Genomic DNA, 20,484 nt, shown 5'->3' on the forward strand with positions numbered 1-20,484 from the left:
CCTGGCAAAGGGGGGGCGTATCGGGATGCAGTTGCAGTTTGCACAATTTATTGTGCACTTTTCTACAGATAAAGCTGACATTTTCCTACAGTATATATTATGGTTTATGTTTATCTTATTACCTTCACATCTGATTGGTTACTATGCACAACTTTTACATTCTTTAGAATGTTTGATAGCTTTTACCTTAAGATTAGCATTTTAAAAACTATTAATAGTGAAAATAATTAGACTGCAACAGCTGATTGTAGAAATGAACATTATGACGAATGTTATGTCAAAATTAAATATCTGCTTTTAACCCTTTTGAGTGTTCAGTGAGTTGGTCAAAATAGGTGTGAAAATTTGCCAATTTTTATTCATCATAATGACCTGTAATGTTTACCTTATACAGGTTGAGTATCCCTTATACAAGATGCTTGCGACCAGAAGCATTTTGGATTACGGATTATTCCGTATTTTGAAATATTTTTATATATCAATGCAGTATCTTGTTGTATAAATACATCAAACACATGAAACACACTCAAATATATCTTATTTGTGCATGAACAAGGTTTTAAAACAGGAAACAAAGTTTGTGTATTATCTCAGGTACTGAATTTGATTGCCAAGCAATCATTTTCTTGCTCATATTTAGTGCCAGTTAAATATTTCCCCAGCAGTGCCAGTTAAATATTTCCCCAGTAGTGCCAGTTACATATGTCCCTAGAACTGTGGTTTTCAGAATAATCGGGATAACGGATATTTGAATAAGGGATGCTCAACCTGTATAGGAAATATAATAATTTTTTACATAATTTTTTTACATTTATATAACAAATGTGAGCCAGGCTGACATTTTTAGCGGTTATCTTCAACATCTTTCAAAGAGATGTTGGCACTCAAAAGGGTAATATAGATCAAAGTTACAATTTTGTCTAATAAGTCTGGAAATGTTTACAAAGGTTAAGGGTTTTTCCATTTTGAAACATTTAGGCTGCAGTGAGAATGGCTCTGAAACTGTATTTAGTAAAACCAACAGATTACAGACCTGTGATAGGCTGTCCCCTGCATTCTGCCTTGAAACGTGTTCAGGGGATTAAACGGGTTGACTGATGTGAATGGTACTTAAACGGTATTTAAAACGGTAATCTACTGCAATGTGAAGGCTCAGACCCGTTTTAAATACCAATATACAGGTTTTTAAAACGTTTAGGTCAGGCATGTCCAACGTTGGCCCTCCAGATGTTGTGAAACTACACATCCCATCATGCTTTCCCACAGTTTTGCTATTAAAGAATGCTAAAACTATTGCAAAGCATGCTGGGATGTGTAGTTTCAAAACATCTGGAGGGCCAACGTTGGACATGCCTGGTTTAGGCAGTGTGAAAGTGGTCTTTGTGCTGGTGATCCGTATTATTGTATCCTTCCTCCATGTAATAATTGTGCTATAATATAATATACCATACTTTAATAGGAGCCTTGTTCTCATCATGTAGATGACATCTGTTAATGGAGTTATGCATCAAAAGTTTTACTCAAATTCCAAACACAGAAATAAAAGCAGGAGTTTTATTTGAACTTATATAGTTTAGAAATCACAGTTTAGCAAAATGTACAGAAGTATAATGAAAACATAAAAAAAAAAAAACAAATAAATGGTGCAAATAGGCCGACTCTTCTGCCACATACTGTAGATCTATGAGGACTCTCCATTTGAGTAACAAGACCCAGCATTATTGAACCTAAAATGCAAACTGACAAAAAAGCCTAAGGCAATTGGTTAAACTGAGTCACTTATTTCACAGGTAGATAATTCAGGTGCGAAGCTGCACTTACCCAGATCATTTATGTGACATAATGAAGGCAAAAGTAAATAGACAAAAAAAAAACCCTAAAGGAAACAATTGAACATGTGTCTTTATAAAATTCATAGTGCAGATAATATAGGTTTGTATTGTTTATAATAACTTTGGGTAATAATTTAAATGTCACCATAAACAATAACTTCTACCGTTTCTTTCCTCAAACCAGGAACTTTCTTTAGAAGACAACAAAACAGCAAACACATCTTTGCTTGTCTTACAGCTATACCGAGATCCTACTTTCAGACTTTGGTAGACAAGTTGTTCTTTTCGTTTTTCGTTTTTTTTTAAAAAGGAAAGCTGCAGAAATATACATTTGTTATTACATGCAGGTAGCTTTATATATATCAATCGTTGTATGTTTGGTTAGTTTGCTGTTTTTGTCTTCTTTAATACATATATTCTTGAAAAAAGGAAATATACAGTAAAATGAGATATACACATAAATACACAATGCTGTCCCCCTCCAGTTCTGGACTTGTCTACATGAACATAGAACGCTAGCAGTATCCTCTAGTAATGTAGCTTAAACATACAGCCTTAAGCCAGACTTAAGACTTTGGTGCCCTGTACCTTTAAAAGGCAAATGGAAAAACAGTTACCTAGTTTCTTCCGCCTCTTATAATTTAGCCTCGCAAACAAGAACATAGGAAAGCCTTGAGACGGACATTAAATATTTAGGAATGGGGGACAATTCTGGCTAAAGCTCCTGATAAGATCTCAGGATTGTCATACAGTTTATTCCTATAGATGAAACCAGAGTTGCTCCATTCTTCCAACCAAGAGTTGTCAGCTCTTTTCACGTTATAGTATTCACCCCTTTGGCAGCTTCAAGCAGCTTTCACATTCATTTCTTCAATTCTGCATTAAACTGTTGAAAGAAATAAGCGGATAGTTATTAGTAAATGTGCTTTATTGTTTACTTCAATTGTAAAAGCTATTCGAAAAACAACTGTAATGTCGCACATACACTTATGAGGTACAGTATTGCATACAATCATTCAATTTAGACAATTTTGTTTGATAGATTGTGTACCATGCGACGCGATGCATGGGCCCGCCGGTTGAAAGATGCATTGATAGATAGTATGTGCTGTACATAATATCTATCGAATTGCAGGAGCAATCGCATGTCGTTTTTTAACCACATGCGATCGCTCAAGGGGGCTGGAGGGAGCGCTGGTGGCATCCGTCGGAGCAGAGTATCGCTGCGAAGGAGCCCTGACAGGCGGTGGGGTCACTAGCAGTGGCAGAATTTGAAAACAAACCAGTTTAATACATTGAGCGGCCCTTTGATTGGCTGAGAGAGAGCTCTCTCGGACAATCAGAGACCCCTGAATGTAAGGCCTCTTATTGGCTGAGAGTCGGAAATAGCGGCAGCACATTGCATACCCCCCTAAATGATGTATTATAGATTTTGAAGTCATATACAAATTTAAATTGCTATTTTAACCCTTTAAGTGCGGAGTGCACTTGTAAAAATAGGTGTGAAATTTGCCAAGCAAACATTTTTATTCATTATAATGACCTGCAATGTTTACTTTATACATGAAATATAATCTTTTTTTACACATTTGTTATTTGAATTTATATAACAAATGTGCTAGGCTACCAATTTTGGCAGAGATGTTGGTACTCAAAGGGTTAAATGCTTTTTAGAACACAATAGGATCAATTTTTTTTTTTTTTTGTGGAACTTACATTACGTCTCAGGATTCCACCGTTTGGGACTTTTCCTGTGTATTCACTTCTGAAAAGGCAGTATGAGTGGATATTTCTTGTATATTCTCTTCCTGAAAGTAGCTGGAAACGCATGGCTTGCTTTCTTCCTTTGTATTCTGTGCTAACTGTGCTGCTTCTGGTTCCATCAAATCGCTAGCCTGCGTTAAGTCACACTCTACAGCGGATGGTTTGTGTTCATCATTTCTTAGTACCCAGCCTGCTTGATTTTTCTGAATTGCACAAGTGATGTCTTCCTTTGAATTTCCTTTAGTTTGAAGCTCCACTCTAAAAACAAATACTTCTTTTTGAGGATCGTCTACATCTTCTACATTCTGATGTTCTCGATAAGCTATAGTGTTCAGAACTTTGATGGGCTCACATACAGGTACAGTTTCTGGAACTTCAGGATCAAATTCATTTTCCAGACTTTGTCCTTGTGTTATGCTGACAACTTCATTGTCATGACGAACATCTACTTTTTCTATGACTGTTTCAATTACATTTTGTATACTGTGTGATTCAAGGCAGATAGATTGGCTAACAGTTTTTTCTGCTACAAGTCCATTTTCTGTTGCTGTAGCATCCTCAAGTGTGTCACCATTACTAGTAGCATCCACAACGAAACAGTTTGTAGCTGCTTCTATTGCGGCATCCACAATAGCTGCTGCTTTCAGAGAGACAGACTCAACAACAGTCTGCAGACCCATGGAAGTTTCTTGATTGCCTTCAACTCTTGTGTTATCAGTAATTTGAACAAGCTCTATGCTGTCTCCTGTTGTCTCAATAAGTTTTACAGTCTCTGCTAAGACCAGTTCTTCCCCTGCAGCTGCAGTTACTGGCTCAGATGTGCTTCTGGCCTCCAAGCTTTGAAACTCTGGAATAGCTGAGGTGATCAGTTCCTCTTTTACTCCTGTAAAGATGTCATGACCTAAGGTTAATTGGTCTACAATTGTCACACTTTTTGTGTCCCCAACTTCTTCCTTAATTCCATCTACTTCTTCAGTCACCGAAGGACTACTTACGTCGATCTGAATCCCTGGCGCAAAAGGTACACTTTCAGTACCACGTACATCATCTACAGAAGAAACATCTTTAAACTTTATTTCACACAGAGAATGCACAGCTGGCAACTCAGCACTGGCATCTTCATCACTTTGAATCTTTGCTGCAACCAGAACTTCTTCAAGCATAATTTCAGTGATAGAGACTTCTGATTTCATCTCAGTAGGAATATATTGGTCAACTGGGGTATTTTCTTCAGTTTTAGACTCTCCTATTACATGGGCAGTTTCTTGAGCTTGTACATCAGTTTGCACTTGGGAACTTTCTTCAACTTTCACATCTGCTGACACAGGGGCACTTTCGTCAGCTTTGAGCTCAGTGGATACAGGGGTGCTTTCTTCGGCTTGTACCTTAACTAACATAGAGGCATTTTCTATGGCTTTCACAGATTCTAATGCAGCTGCACTTCCTTCAACTTGCACCTCAGCTGACACAAGGGAGCTTACTTCAGCTTGCACCTCAGCTGTCACAATGGCAATTTCTTCAGCCTGTACTTCAGCTGACAAAGGAGCGCTTTCTTCAGCTTGCACCTCAACTGACACTGGGGCACTCTCTTCGGCTTGCAACTCAGCTGACACAGGAGCACTTTCTTCAGCTTGTACCTCAGCTGACAAAGGGGCACTTTCTTTAGCTTGCACCTCAGATGACACAGGGGCACTTTCTTCAGCTTGCACCTCAGCTGACACAGGGGCACTTACTTCAACTTTCATATCTGCTGACACCGGGGCACTTTCTTCAGCTTTGAGCTTAGTGGATACAGAGCAGCTTTCTTCGGCTTGTACCTCAGCTGACACCGGGGCACTTTCTTCGGCTTGCACCTCAGCTGGCACAGGGGCACTTTCTTCAGCTTGCAACTCAACTGACACAGGAGCATTTTCTTCAGTTTGCACCTCAGCTGACACAGGAGCACTTTCTTCAGCTTGCACCTCAGTTGACACAGGGGCACTCTCTTCAGCTTGCACCTCAGTTGACACAGGGGCACTCTCTTCGGCTTGCACCTCAGCTGACACAGGGGCACTTTCTTTAGCTTGCACCTCAGCTGACACAGGGGCACTTTCTTCAACTTTCACATCTGCTGACACTGGGGCACTTTCTTCAGCTTTGAGTTCAGTGGATACAGAGGAGCTTTCTTCGGCTTGCACCTCAGCTGACACAAGGGCACCTTCTTCGGCTTGCTCCTCAGCTGAAACAGGGGCACTTTCTTTGATTAGCGCCTCAGCTGACACAGGGGCACTTTCTTCAGCTTGCACCTCAGCCAACACAGGGGCAATTTCTTTGGTTTGTGCCTCAGCTGACACAGGGGCACTCTCTTCGGCTTGCACCTCAGCTGACACAATGGCACTTTCTTCAGCTTGCTCCTCAGCTGACACAGGGGCACTTTCTATGGCTTGCACCTCAGCTGACACAATGGCACTTTCTTCGGCTTGTACCTCAGCTAACACCGGGGCACTCTCTTCGGCTTGCACCTCAGCTGACACAATGGCACTTTCTTCAGCTTGCACCTCAGCTGACACAGGGGCACTTTCTTCAACTTGCTCCTCAGCTGACACAGGGGCACTTTCTTCATCTTGCACCTCAGCCAACACAGGGGCACTTTCTTCGGCTTGCACCTCAGCTGACACAGGGGTACTCTCTTCGGCTTGCACCTCAGCTGACACAGTGGCATTTTCTTCAGCTTGCACCTCAGCTGACACAGGGGCACTTTCTTCGGCTTGCACCTCAGCTGGCACAGGAACACTTTCTTCAGCTTGCACCTCAGCCGACACAGGGGTACTTTCTTCGGCTTGCACCTCAGCTGACACAGGGGCACTCTCTTCGGCTTGCACTTCAGCTGACACAGTGGCATTTTCTTCAGCTTGCACCTCAGCTGATACAGGGGCACTTTCTTCGGCTTGCACCTCAGCTGGCACAGGAACACTTTCTGCAGCTTGCACCTCAGCTGACACAGGGGCACTTTCTTCAGCTTGCACCTCAGCTGATACAGGGGCACTTTCTTCGGCTTGCACCTCAGCTGGCACAGGAACACTTTCTGCAGCTTGCACCTCAGCTGACACAGGGGCACTTTCTGCAGATTGCACCTCAGCTGGCACAGGAACCCTTTCTTCAGCTTGCACCTCAGCTGACACAGGGGCACTTTCTTCAGCTTGCACCTCAGCTGATACAGGGGCACTTTCTTCGGCTTGCACATCAGCTGGCACAGGAACACTTTCTTCAGCTTGCACCTCAGCTGACACAGGTACGCATTCTTCGGCATGCACCTCAGCTGACACAGGGGCACTTTCTTCAGCTTGTACTTCTGCTGACACAATGACACTTTCTTCAGCTTGCACCTCAATTAACATAGGGGCACTTTCTTCAGCTTGTACTTCTGCTGACACAATGACACTTTCTTCAGCTTGCACCTCAAGTAACAAAGGGGCACTTTCTTCAGCTTGCACTTCACTTAACACGGGGGCACTTTCTTCAACTTTTACCTCAATTAACACGGGGGCACTTTCTTCAGCATACTCCTCAGCTGACAAAATGACAAATTCCTCAGCTTGCACCTCAGCTAACATAGGGGCATTTTCTTCAGCTTGCACCTTAGCTGGCACAGGGGCATTTCCTTCAGCTTGCAACTCGAATAACACGGGTGCACTTTCTTCAGCATGCACCTCAGCTGACAAAATGACACTTTCTTCAGCTTGCACTTCAGATGATACAGTTGCTCTTTCTTTGACTTGCACCTCAGCTGAAACAGGGGAACTTTCTTCAGCTTGTACCCCAGTTGACACAAGGGAAATTTCCTCAACTTGCTCCTCAGCTGACACAGGGGCACTCTCTTCAGCTTGCACTTCTGCTGGCACAGGGACACTTTGTTCAGCTTGCACCTCAGCTGACACAGGGGAACTCTCTTTGGCTTGCACCACAGCTGACAGAAGGACAGTTTCTTCATCTTGCACCTCAGCTGACACAGGGTCACTATCTTCAGTTTGTACCTCAGCTAACACAGGGGCACTTTCTTCAGCTTGCACCACAGCTGACACAGGGGCACTTTCTTCAGGTTGCACATCAACTGACACAGGGGAACTTTCTTCAGCTTGCACCTCAGCTGACACAGGGGAACTTTCTTCAGCTTGCACCTCAGCTGACACAGGGGTACTTTCTTCTGCATGCACCTCAGCTGACACTTGACCACTTTCATTAGCGTGCTCCTCAGCTGACACAGAGGCACTTTCTTCAGACTGCACATTAGTTGACACAAGAGTAAAGTCTTCTTTCTGTACTTCATTCAAGATTTGAACAGCATCTTCTTTGACCAGCACATCAGATGATGGAAGCCATTTGTCCACTTGTACATCATCACTTTGCAGAGTTTTCTTTACAAACTGTTCTTCAGCTGAAATCTGTAGACTTCCACCACTTTTTTCAATGGTTAACAAGGGAATTTCATTTGTTGAAATAGAGTCACTTTCGTTGTCTTGCTTGTTGGCAGAATTATGGACAATAAATTGTTCAGTGGCAACAATGGCAAAACTTTTCCCAGTCATTTCCACTTGAGAAATAAAAGCATTTTCAATCGCCTTTTCATTTGCAGTGACTTCTATTTTCTTTTGAAGACATGGAGTCTCTTGTAGTTCCAAAATATCTGCTTTGACTTCATATTGTAAGTTTTGTGGAACATCATTAATAATATATATGCTACTGTTGCCTGCATTTAGAGCATCAATTGAAAGTTTTGCCATTTCTGCAGCTGCATGTAATATGTTATCCGTGTGCTTTTTTTGTTCTTCTAAATTTTGCATACTAGCATCTTCCTCTGGTACAGGTGTAGCCTCCTCTGTAGAAGCAACAGATTCCCCTAGCTGTGAAACGGCAGACAGCATTTCAGTTGTCTCTTCAGCACATGAGTTTTCTATTGCCTCTTCAAGAGCAGTTAACGCTTCTGATGTTAACTCCATTTCATTCATTAAAGTCTGTTGTGTTTCTGACATTACCTGGGACACTGTGCTAAACACAACTGTTTCTTCAACAGTCACTTCTGTTTTGATTCTGTCCAAGGTTTCTTCAGTATTCTTTGCATGCTCAAAAGTATCTGTCACCTTTGCACTAATCCAAGATGGAGATCTTTCTTCAAGACTGGTGACTGCTCTTTCTCCCTCTATTACAGTCACTGTAACTGCATGAATAAGTTCTTCATTGTGTTTCTCTAAAGAGCCTTCTTGTTCTCCAAAAACATCATTTGGAACAGATTCTTCAGAAAACTTCTGGGACTCAAACTTTTCTTGCTCAGCAGCATCAAATTCTGACAAAGGCACTACTGCAGGTTCATCATAATCATCTTCTGCAGCTTCATTTACTGCTTGGCCAGTTTCATTATCAAGAGCATGCTCCTGTTTGCCATCAGACTTTTTCTTCCTTCTCCCAGGAATCAATTTTCTGAATGGTACCCAAGATTCTTCTTTCCCAGCTTCACCCTCAGATGTAGATTGTTCAGCATTGACTACTACAGCAGTTTCTTCAGTTTTGTCTTCTGCTCTTGTTCTTGATTTTCGTCTTGGGGTTACCAGTCTCTTAAAAGACTGCCAAGTAGATCCTCCATCTGTTTCAGTAGGGCTGTTTTCCTGATCTGGTGATGAACTTTCTTGAATTTGTTGTTCTTGTGAACTTGTAATAGGACTATCAGATTCAACCTCTGCAGTTTTCACTACTTCTTCGATTTTCTTGTTTTCCTCCTGAGATTTTTGTATTTCTTCTTCATCTGAATCTGAAGTCTTTCTTGCTCTTTTCTTAGAAGAACCAACACAAATTAAAGCTTCCCAAGAAACTGAGCTGTCAACCTTTTTTTTATTTTCTTCAGTGCTTTTTTCAAGTTTTTGCTCTTCAACATTTTCTTTGGTTTCTTCCTGATTTTCAACAGAACAATTTTCAGCAGCGCTTTCGGTAGAAGACAGAGTTGAGCTTTTTACCTTTTCAACTTCATCTTCTTTATCACTTTCAGATGACCTCTTTGGACGTCTTTTTGGGGTAACAAGTTTTTTAAATGAGGCCCATGGTGTGATGCCATCTTTCTTTCGTTCACCGTCAGATGTTGTTCCTTCTTCTGTTTCTGCAGCCTGAGGTGCATCCTCTAATGCTTTTGTTGTGGGAGATGTTTCTACTGCCTCATCAGGAGATGAGGGTGAACTATCACCACCATCTCCCTCTGCAGCATCAGATGATTCTGGTGAAACCGAGGCAGGCTCTGCTGTAACTTCCTTAGTATTATCATCTTTTTTCCCTTTCCTTTTCTTTCCAGAGAGTTTCCTCAACCCAGAGCTACTGAAAAGTTTTTTTAATGGACTGCCTTGAATTTTAGCCTTCTCTTGAGATGATAACAGTTCAGCTTCTGTAGTAATGACTTCTTGACTTTTTTCTACTGCTGTACATTCAGTACTTGATGCCAACTGGGGCTGCTGACTCTCCAATACTTCGGTTTCAGATGCCATGATGGACAATACTTCAGTTTCAGATGCCACGATGGTCAGTGATTCATTTATTTCTTCAATAGGTGGTGAGCTAGCATCAGTGATGTCTTCAGTTTTTTCATTTTCAACTTTTGTTTCCAAAGTATCAGCATCAGCTTTTATCTCACTTAACACATTTGTCTCTGGGACAGATGTCTCTTCTGAGTTTAGTACTTCAATACCCTCATCTGATTTTATGGTCTCTTCAGGTTCATTAGATGAAGATTCCTTTGGTTTGGGTCCTTCTGCAGTTGCAATTTGAATATGTTCCTCAATAGACTCTTTTGATTCCTCACATGCAGATTTGCTTAAGTCATCTGGTACAGGCGGGTTTTCAGTTGTTTCTTTGTCATTTGCTTCCTCCTCTTTTAGAGTTTCTGCTGCTTCAGCATTTTCCTGTTCTTCGCTTTTGATGTGTTTCTCTACTTCCTGTGGATCTTCCTCTTTTGACTTCTTAAAACTTGTCTTTTTTCTCAGTCCAGCCCATCCTTGTGTAAAAAATCTCTTAAAGGGGGATGACGTGTCAGTGACAACTGCATTTGTTGGTGACTCTGGAGACTTTTGATCTTTTTCAACTTCAGCTTCTTCTGTTTTATTTTGCTTCTCATTAGGAGTCTCGCTTGGACTTTCGGCTGCCTCCGCTGACCCATTTCCGCTTTCAGCCTGCTGGTCAACATCTTTGGTCTCTTGCTGTGTTTCAGTCTTTTCTACATCTGTGACATCAATAGGCTCCTCATGATTGTCTGTGCCATTTACTTCAACTTCATCTTTTTTCACAGTTAATAGTTGTACGGGTTCCAATTTTTCAGTCTTGTCTTTTTTTACAGTGAATTTGAAGCCGACAAATGAAAACACTTTCCTGAAGCCAACTTCATTGGACTGACTCTCATTGGGTTGTTCTGGTGACTCTACTTTTTCTTCAGTAACTGTTGTATCCGTAGCTTCTGTTGTGTCTACCTGGCCATCTTCCTTTGCAATATCTTTTGGAGGTGAATCGTTGGGAACAACTCCAATGTTTTCGGTTGGCTCCATATCCAGCAGTACACTTGCAGGCTCTTGCTGCTCAACTGCAATGAGAAAATGAAAGCTTATTAAAACATTTGTCTATATTTTTGTGCATATTTATATAGATATATGAGCAAGAAAGCTATACCGGCGACTGTTTCATTTTTATAGCAGTGCCTCTTTATCATATTAAAAACTAAAGGATTGATAGATCTGTTGATCTGATTCTTCAATAAGTAGTTTTGTAAAAAAAAAAAAAAAACATCAAGCTGTACACATTTTTTACCCAGAAACAAAAACAGTTTATACTGCAAGGGAAGAAATGTAATAATGACAACTTTATTTAGAGTTGTAAGTATGGTGTGCCTTCATAATGTTCAAAAATATAGCCGGTTAGTACATATGTCTTTGCAGCATGCAAGAGAATGCAGCGGTTGTCCAGTATGGAAAATACATTTTATGTATACATATATAACACTATTAGAGAAATTTAAGATGGGAGTTCTATTTCAAATGATATGTTGCTATGGGAAACCAATCAGAATCTACTTCTTCATTTAGAACCTTCTAGAAGATAATAGGTAGTACCTGATGGGTTGCCCATAGCAACATCCTATATGAAACTTCCATCTTAGTAAATTTACCCCTATGTATGCTACCAATGTGACATCTTACAGGATATAAATGGGATGGAATTAGGGATGATACCAATATAGCTTTCATCAAAATATTTAAATATGGAGAGTTTTACTTTGGATTGTAAAATATTAGACCCTTTAATTGACTGCAAATTCAGAGATGCATCTCTTTTATGGTTGTGGTATAGCTCACAGACAAAGTCTAGGTTAACAGTCATTAGGCAGAGAACAAAAAGATCAACATGCACAAGGTCGACAATGAAAAAAGGTCACCTCAAGCAAAAAGTTGACATGGAAAATGTCAACACATGAAAAGGTTGACAGTTCACTTTTTTGGGAGTCAACCAAATGAGTGAACCATGTGACCTTGCATGGCTTGCTGTGCTTATCACACTCTACCACTCCTAATCGGAATCAATCTGGATGATAAAGTATGAAAAAGTTCATAAAGTGAAGCAAAAAATGTCACAAAAACTTTTCCTGTTTTGACCTTTTCCATGTTGACCTTTTGCTTGTATTGACCTTTTGTCAATGCTGACCTTTTGGTGTCAACCAGTTGACTGTCAACCTAAACATGGTCCGACAAACTTTGGGATACCCTCTTTTATTGCCTAAATCTATACAAAACAGTGGTTAATAAACTCAGAATTCACCGATAATATACAGAAAAATAAGGACAGCGGCGATGCATGCGATATCACCATGTCAGGCTATGTCAATCAAAGTTCACAGTAAAATATTGTTTTGTATTTCCCTTAGAAGATAACTAATAACAAAAGTATACTGTTTTTGTATACAATGTATATATGTACGAATAAACCCAAATCCACGGATTATTCTAAGACTATAAACAGATGGTTATAGAAATTGCTTACTGGGGCATAAATGTTTATGCAGTGTAATAAAGTATGCAAAATTTTACATACGGTAACAATTTTGATATAATAAATTAGACCATAAAAGTTCACTTGCTGAAGCATAATACTGCTAAAGAATCCATAATTACACGTAACATGTTTTACTTAAAAATTCTTTAGCAAGTTTAACAATTCTACTAGATGCGACTGAAACACATATTATTGAGTAAACTGTTTCAACTTCTGACTATTGTTGAATAAACTTATAGCAAGGGTATTGTAGAGTTGATATTTGCCAACTGTCACAATTTTTGTGAAACAGTCCTGTTTTCTTGGACTGTCCCACCTGTGGGCAGCAGTGTCCTGCGGTGGTAGGCGGTTGGGAGTTTCCCTGTAACTCGCTGCTATGTTTAGTAGGGAGTTAACTATCCATGGGAGATACATGGACTGGGTGCCGGATGACCTCCCAACAGTCATTAAGGCGCCCTTACATTAGAATGAGTTTGTCCGATTTCGATTATTCGGGCCGATATATCGTCTGAAAAGTGCCACATTGTTTGTGTTTTCCATCCGATCCGATGCGCGGCCCCATGAGAGGCGGATAGGAGCCTCTAGGTTGGTCATACCACACCTGTGATATATCGGAATCGGATGGAAAATGTAGTGCTTTTTGCGCATGCGATATATAGTATACGATATATTGCAGAAAGTTTGACTGACATTTTCCAGTCCCTCTAGCCCCTAATCCAGCCCATCAGATATATCGTATGGTACAATGGTACCATACGATATATCTTATGCTATTTAACTCGGCTTGATCAATCGCATGAGATATATTTTATGCAAAAAATGACACCAAAGTAAAAAATTGGATGGAATTACTCCCGGGAAGGTCCAGGGGGAGTTCAAGGGAAATTGCATCCAATTTCAGCATCAGATATATTGTTCTAATGTAAGGGGGCCTGACGTCAGAATCCTGACTGTTAAAACCCCGAAAGACGAGATCCTGACAGGGGCTATTCACGACCCCAATAAGTGAGAATAGAATAGTTGGTGAGCGCAGCCCCCTGAGTCCCAGAGAATAGGATAGGTGTGCTCGCCCGCTGTCTGAGTCCCTGCAGTCGAGATTCCGACGTTGGACTAATGACTGTCTCGTACCTTGACTTTATTAGTGCTATACCCCCCGGGCATGGCCAGCATGCTCACAGAGAGCGGTCGTGGCATTAAGCTACACCCCCTTTCTGTGATTGCGCAGCAATGCGGCAGCGAGAGTCCCGAATCCTTTATGTTAAATGTTGGGAGGGATGTTTGATGACTCCCCTGTAATACACTAGCCTTCTGTATCCCACCCAGTTCCCAGCTAAGTGGCATTCCAGACCCGTGATAGGACTTCTTTTTTAAATTGCTATGATAACTTTTCAAGTGCAGTGTTAAAAATAAACATATATTTTGTTGTCACTGCTTGTTAATCTCTAGAGGGCTCAGACTTTAATTTGCATGACAGATCTACAGGAAAATGGCAAATTTCCTGACAATTTTATTATTGTGCATGCACAAAATAGCAGGAAAATGGCAGCTGCAGTGATTTCTATGGGTATGGATTATTGGATAGATAGCAACTAGGTCGGCAAGCATTACCTTGACATGCATGAAGGTCAACATGGGGTTGGGTTGACATAAGCATTAGGTCGACCTGGGGAATGTTGACAGTCAAAAGGTCAATATGGGTTTTTCCACCTTTTTTACCCAAATGTCGACACATTCAAAGTGGACACTAAAAAAGTGTGTTACACTCCATGCTTTGGGCACAGTACGTCACTACGTTCAGCACACTATTTTACTACGCCCTGGTAGAGCATGAAATACCGGCTATCAGCACATAGGCTCAAAAAAGTGAAAATTCCCATGTCCACCTTCAGTCATGTCCACCTTCAGTCATGTCCACCTTCATGCAAGTCGACCTATGCTTGTAGACCTAGTGACCATATCCCATTTCTACAGCACTGCTCCCTGTTATTGCACATTATAAATATGCTGCTCCTGACAAGCTTGGGGGGGGGGGGGGGGGCGGTGTCAACATTGCCTGTCATTTTGCTCTGTAGCTTGTGTTGTTTGCCTGAAATACCGTTTCCGACACATTGTACACATTCACATTGCACAAAAAACGGCAAGGAACCATGTAGGACTCTGCTTTTTACACGGTTCGAAATGCCAGTTAACTTTAAACGGTAAATCGGCTGTGGTGCATTCACAGTGCAGGCTTAAACGTTTTAAAAAGGGAAAAAAACGGCAATTTACCGTTTTAAAAGTGCGATGTGAAAGGGGTATTAAAATAAAGATTTTTTTCCCGCTGCCTTTTCACCTGCTCAAGGGGGTGCAGATAGAAACAGGCCAATTGACTCTGAAAAAGAAATGCGAGTTTGGAATTGAATTGCAAATGTAATTCGCAATGTGAATTTGACGTGAATTAGAAACTCAGAACCACATTTGCATCTAATTGAATTGCGCATAGGTCTGAAACAATAAAACACATTTTCATCCCACAAATATGAAGCAGGGAAACCAATAGCGGTTAGTATAAAACCACAGTGCACATGATGTTCTACTTTTAAACCTCCGTAGGCAGTGGCGTTCCTGTAAGCTGTGGAAGCAGTGGGGTTAAAATCTAAAACTGTAAAAGATGCAAGAGAGTTGTTAGTGATACACCAGTTTAATGTAAAGGCCTACATGTGCTTGAAGTCATCCTTGTCGACATCTGGAGCTGGTTGACAATTCTCCCGTGGGATTCCTAGAGCTGAGCTGGACTTTTTCCAGAAATTCCCAGCATTCTATATTCATCAGATATGCTATGTACACACCCAACTTCCCTCTCCCTGGACCCTTCCAAAGCCCTATACGCAGACCACATTTCGCAAAGTATGCAATTCTTAAACTCATGTCCAGGGCATTATTCTATAAACATATATCATGAGATTTAGCTTTAATTCTTATGTTTTATATCAATGGCAAATAAAAAAGAGAGGAATGGTGGAAGTACTGGCTGTCTGAGATGACAACACTCTCGAACTGATGCAGGATTGAACTCAAGTCAGCTTTGTGGATGGATTTTGCACATGCTCCAGAGCCAAGCGATACTGAGCCATATTCAACTCCACTTGTAGATGAGTCTGCATGAAAAGAGGTGTATTAAGGCGTATGGATCATTAGGTTACCAGCATTATGGTCGACAAGCATTAGGTCGACATCTATTTAGGTCGACATAAGTGTAATTGGGTCGACATGGGTAAGGTCGACATTTTTTTTTAACCGGAATGTCAACACAGTCAACATAAACATTTAAACTTAACACCACTATGCTCGGCACGCAGTTTTATTTTCCCACCACGCCCTAGTGGATGGTAAGGCATGAAATACCATCTGTCGGCACATGTCGTGTCGACATGGACACCGAAACATAGCACTGCATCCCCTCGCATGGCTCGCTACGCTCGCCATGCTTCGGCACACTATTTTATTCTCCCACCATGCCCTAGTGGATGGTAGGGCATGAAATACCGCCTGTCGGCACATGTTGGCTCAAAAAACTGTAAAAAATACCCATGTCAACCTAATGACCCTGTCCACCTAACCAATGCCAACCTTAAGTCATGTCTACCTTCCTGCATGTCGACCTTAATTCATGTCGACCTAAATGCATGTTGACCTAATGGTGTCTACCTAATGCTTGTTGACTGGTGGTGACCCAATGACCGTATCCCGTATTAAGCGAGGTTGTGGTCAGTGTGCAATAGACTCTGGCCAGAGACTACTGCGCATGTGCTGCTGTGCTATTATACTTGTGATCTCTGTGTGCGGGACCAGCTACCGCGAGACTCCAGAGTGGTAAGTATAATTGTCATACCAATCTCATGGGAGCAATCCAGTCACAGAAATACATACACCGCTACTCATAGGTGAATATGTGCATTTTTTACATGTACGCAAATTATGTCAACTTGCGTTCAACTCTACAGCAGACCCATAATCGTTATTGACTGCTGATATCTTAATGCTATTTAAATATACAGATGGAGCAGCTCCCATTGGTGATAGACTCTCCATTCGCAAGCTGCCGGAAGGGGGTGCGCACGCACGAGTTGCTCACGGGCACCGTTCCGTTGAAGCCCTCCACCACCCTCAGCAGCTCCCCCGCAGCCCCTTCCCAGTTCCCCACCCGTCTCCCTGAAGTGGAGATGGGCAGGGAAACCCCTCCCCGCCACAGTTCTGACGGGGTGCATGCGAGACGCTTGCGCGTCCACATCAGATGGAGAGCCTGTCCGCCAGCCTGAGCAGCTCTGGGAATCTGGTGATTCCTCAGGCTTGCTGGGAGGCGCTCCGTCTGTATAACACAAAACATTATCATTGTATCTAAAAGGCCAGGGGTGCTTTATGAGAGGAGGGGGCCCATGTGCTATTTCCGTTGGGACTCTGTGCCGATGTGTGAGCTGAAGATAGTCTCCACTATGCCCAACATCTCCAGGAAAATCGCGCTGTTCTCATGATTGCAGTCTGTAACTCTCCATGACAAATACAACTTAAATATACTATGTAACAGAACGGGATGTTGTTGCTGTGTACATGTTCATAAGTAAACAAACAGTACTTCAAACGAGCAGCTAAGTGACAACTGTAAGTTCCATTTTTATGAGAACCACATTTCTATTAAGTGGTTCAAAGTATTTAGGATAAAAAGGAAGTAGAGTCCTTCAAGAGCCATAATACTGGAACCACATGTAGAAAATGTTAGAAAAATACTGACATGGGTGTTTATATTACATTTTAATTATTATGGTTACTGTTAATAGAAAACCCTGAATGCTGCTTATTGTAACACAGCAGTGCAACATATATAAGGAATACAGGGCTAGGTTACATTAAAAAGCTGGGAGGGAACAAACACAAGAAACCTGTGAGTGGGTAAGCAACACTAATGGTGCCCACACATGGGGCAAGATGCACTAACTTCAAAAGTGATAAAGTGGAGAGTGATAAAAAACCAACCAGCTCATGTCTGACATTTTTTCAAACCAAGCCTGTAACATTGCAGGTAGGAGCTGATTGGCTGGCTGTTTATCACTCTCAATGTTATCACTTTTTGAAGCTTAGTGCATCTGGCCCATGGTGAGATGTTTGCCCGGTGTGATTTGAGCCTATACAATGTGTGCTATGCGATTTGGACACATAGGCCCTTTTGTGGTACACATAGGCCCTTATTTTGGTCGTGCAGCCTTGCAAGACCACCAAGAGTAGGGAAAGTGACCTTATTAAAGTCAGAATGTGTAGAGCCTAGTGTGTGTACAGTAAGTAAAGGGGAATGTGAAGTCTGCAGTGCAACTGTACAAATGGGAAGCGGTCATCTATTAGAATGAACTTAGGTCTACAGTCATTAGGTCGACCCCACTAGGTCGACTGGCAGGAAGGTCGACCTGACTTAAGGTCGACATGGGCCAAGGTCGACATGAATTAAGGTCGAATTTGCATAAAGGTCGACTGGTCATAAGGTCGACATGGGTTTTTCACTGTTTTTTGAGCCGACATGTGCCGACAGGCGGTATTTCATGCCCTACCATCCACTAGGGCGTGGTGGGAGAATAAAATAGTGTGCCGAGCGCAGCGAGGCACCGTGCCCGAAGCATTGCGAGCGAAGCGAGCGATGCGAGGGTCCGATTCTCATTGCCAACTGTGTCCATGTCGACTGTGTCGACATTCGGATAAAAAAACAGCGAAAAACCCATGTCGATCTTATGACCAGTCGACCTTCCTCATGTCGACCTTTATGCAAATTCGACCTTAAGTCATGTCGACCTTGGCCCATGTCGACCTTAAGTCAGGTCGACCTTCCTGCCAGTCGACCTAGTGGGGTCGACCTAATGACTGTAGACCTAAGTTCATTCTGACAGATGTACCGATTCCGTACAAATATACTTGTGGGGGGGGATTCGCAGTTTACAGTACAGTGTTGGGGAAGTCTTCAGTAATGGGCCACTTCACTTGTTAGATTTTGTCAGATTTGACCCAATTCAGGTGTATTGGGTCAATTTAACTGACAAAATCTGATGTGCCTGTCTGACAAAATCATATGTGCCTGATGTGTAGGACCCAATGCACAATCCCAAGAGATCGCAAAAGATTGATCCTCCTGCACATAGGATAAATCTCGAGTCAATCAGGTCCAACTCGTTGGACAAGGGCCTTTAGTGTTTATGTGGTGGAGGGTCAGGCAGTCTACGGTCCTAATGTGTGTGAGGGAGGAAACAGTAGTGGGCAGTTTGCAGTCCGAGTGCAAGTGTGTGTGGGGAGGAGTATACAGTCCTAGTGGGTGAGGTCACAGTCTGCTTTCCTAGAGTGGTTGTGGAAGGGGGTATAGTAGTTTGCATTTCGAGTGTGTGTGTGACAGAGGGAACAGTCTGTGTGTTTTGGGGGGCAGGGTACAGCCTAGGAGTGCCAGCTTCTCTTTGTGTGTGTGTGTGTGTATTTGTATCATATATAATGCAGTTAAATTTCCAGTTTGGTTGTAGGTGCGTGAATTCCAATCATCAGTATGCGGGGATTCTTAATGTTAGGCAATAGTGGGTGTGTGGGTGATAAATTGAGGTATATGGGGGGACTTTATTATTAGAGTTGGGGGTGTTAGAGTTAGGCTGTGGGGAGGGATGGTTAGGAAACATTATAAATATATATATATATATATATATATATAGATATATAGATATATATATATATATATAGAGAGAGAGAGAGAGAGAGAGAGAGAGAGAGAGAGAGAGAGAGAGAACAGACTGTAGTTTTGCGCCACAGAACTTTGGATATTTTAGTTGGGCTGCCTGGCTTACAAATTCCCCTGTTGGATGGGGGATAGATAGGATGTGGGAAACAATTGTAAGATGGCGCCCTTTAAGGTGACCTTACAGATTAGGTCAAACAAGCCTTCAAGTAATCCTTAAACTTTCTAAAAGTAAATAAAGTAAAGTCCATGAATTTTCAAACGTTTATTAAAAGTCTCTTTTTCCACTCGGTATTGGTGGTTGGTTCAGACCATTAAAAGGTTCAGATGTTTCAAGATAGCAAACAAATATTCCCTCTATCCCCCTCTCTCTCTCTCTCTCTCTCTCTCTCTCTCTCTTTCTCTCTCTCTCTCTCTCTCTCTCTCTCTCTCTATATATATATATATATATATAGATTGGCGTTGAATGGCACTCCTGATGATGGATAGTAGCTGCCGGGGTGCCACTGAAGGGGGACAATGTAGATGTGGGGAGCAGATGGCACTCACACGGACTTTTGAAAAAAAGGTCAGACAACACAAGGGTACTGACGTTTCGGATTTTAATCCGTTATCAAGGTTGTTCAAACCTTGATAACGGATTAAAATCCAAAACGTCGGTACCCTTGTGTTGTCTGACCTTTTTTCAAAAGTCCGTGTGAGTGCCATCTGCTCCCCACATCTATATATATATATATATATATATATATATATATATATATACATACACACACACACACACACATATATATATATATATATATATATATATATATATATACACACATACCTCCCAACCGTCCCGATAATCGCGGGAACGTCCCGGTTTTCGGGGACGTTCCCGCGTCCCTCCCGCCACTGGCAGTGTCCCGCGGTGGGGGGGACAGTTGGGAGTCCCCCGTTAGTTACTGGCAAGCGGAAAATAGATGCTGTACGCATGCACACAGCGTCTATCCCCTGCATCCAGATGGGCTGGGGGCTTGGCTAGAGGCTCAGGGCCATGACCCCACCGCGTAAAACGGGGGCGTGTCCTCGCTGCACAATGCAATTATAGGTCACGCCCCC

At 42.0% G+C, this 20,484-nt stretch overlaps 1 protein-coding gene across 4 annotated transcripts in view; it reads right to left on the reverse strand.

Annotated features, from left to right (window-relative positions):
• Positions 1 to 1,540: 1,540 nt before the first annotated feature.
• The window catches only part of AKAP12 (A-kinase anchoring protein 12), a 121,078-nt gene continuing 102,134 nt past the window's right edge, over positions 1,541 to 20,484 (reverse strand). For 2 of the 4 annotated variants that reach the window (XM_083176157.1, XM_083176159.1), the window contains 2 exons: positions 3,549 to 11,184; positions 1,541 to 2,718 (listed from right to left, as the gene is read on the reverse strand). In XM_083176157.1, coding sequence (XP_083032283.1) covers positions 3,557 to 11,184 — 7,628 coding nt within the window. In that variant the 3' untranslated portion in view covers positions 1,541 to 2,718; positions 3,549 to 3,556. The remainder of the gene's footprint in view (positions 2,719 to 3,548; positions 11,185 to 20,484) is intronic. The other 2 variants (XM_083176160.1, XM_083176158.1) reach the window with 2 other exon arrangements.

Source organism: Crinia signifera, chromosome 3 (assembly GCF_055691185.1).
Source record: "Crinia signifera chromosome 3, ASM5569118v1, whole genome shotgun sequence".
Taxonomy (NCBI): Eukaryota; Metazoa; Chordata; class Amphibia; order Anura; family Myobatrachidae; genus Crinia; species Crinia signifera.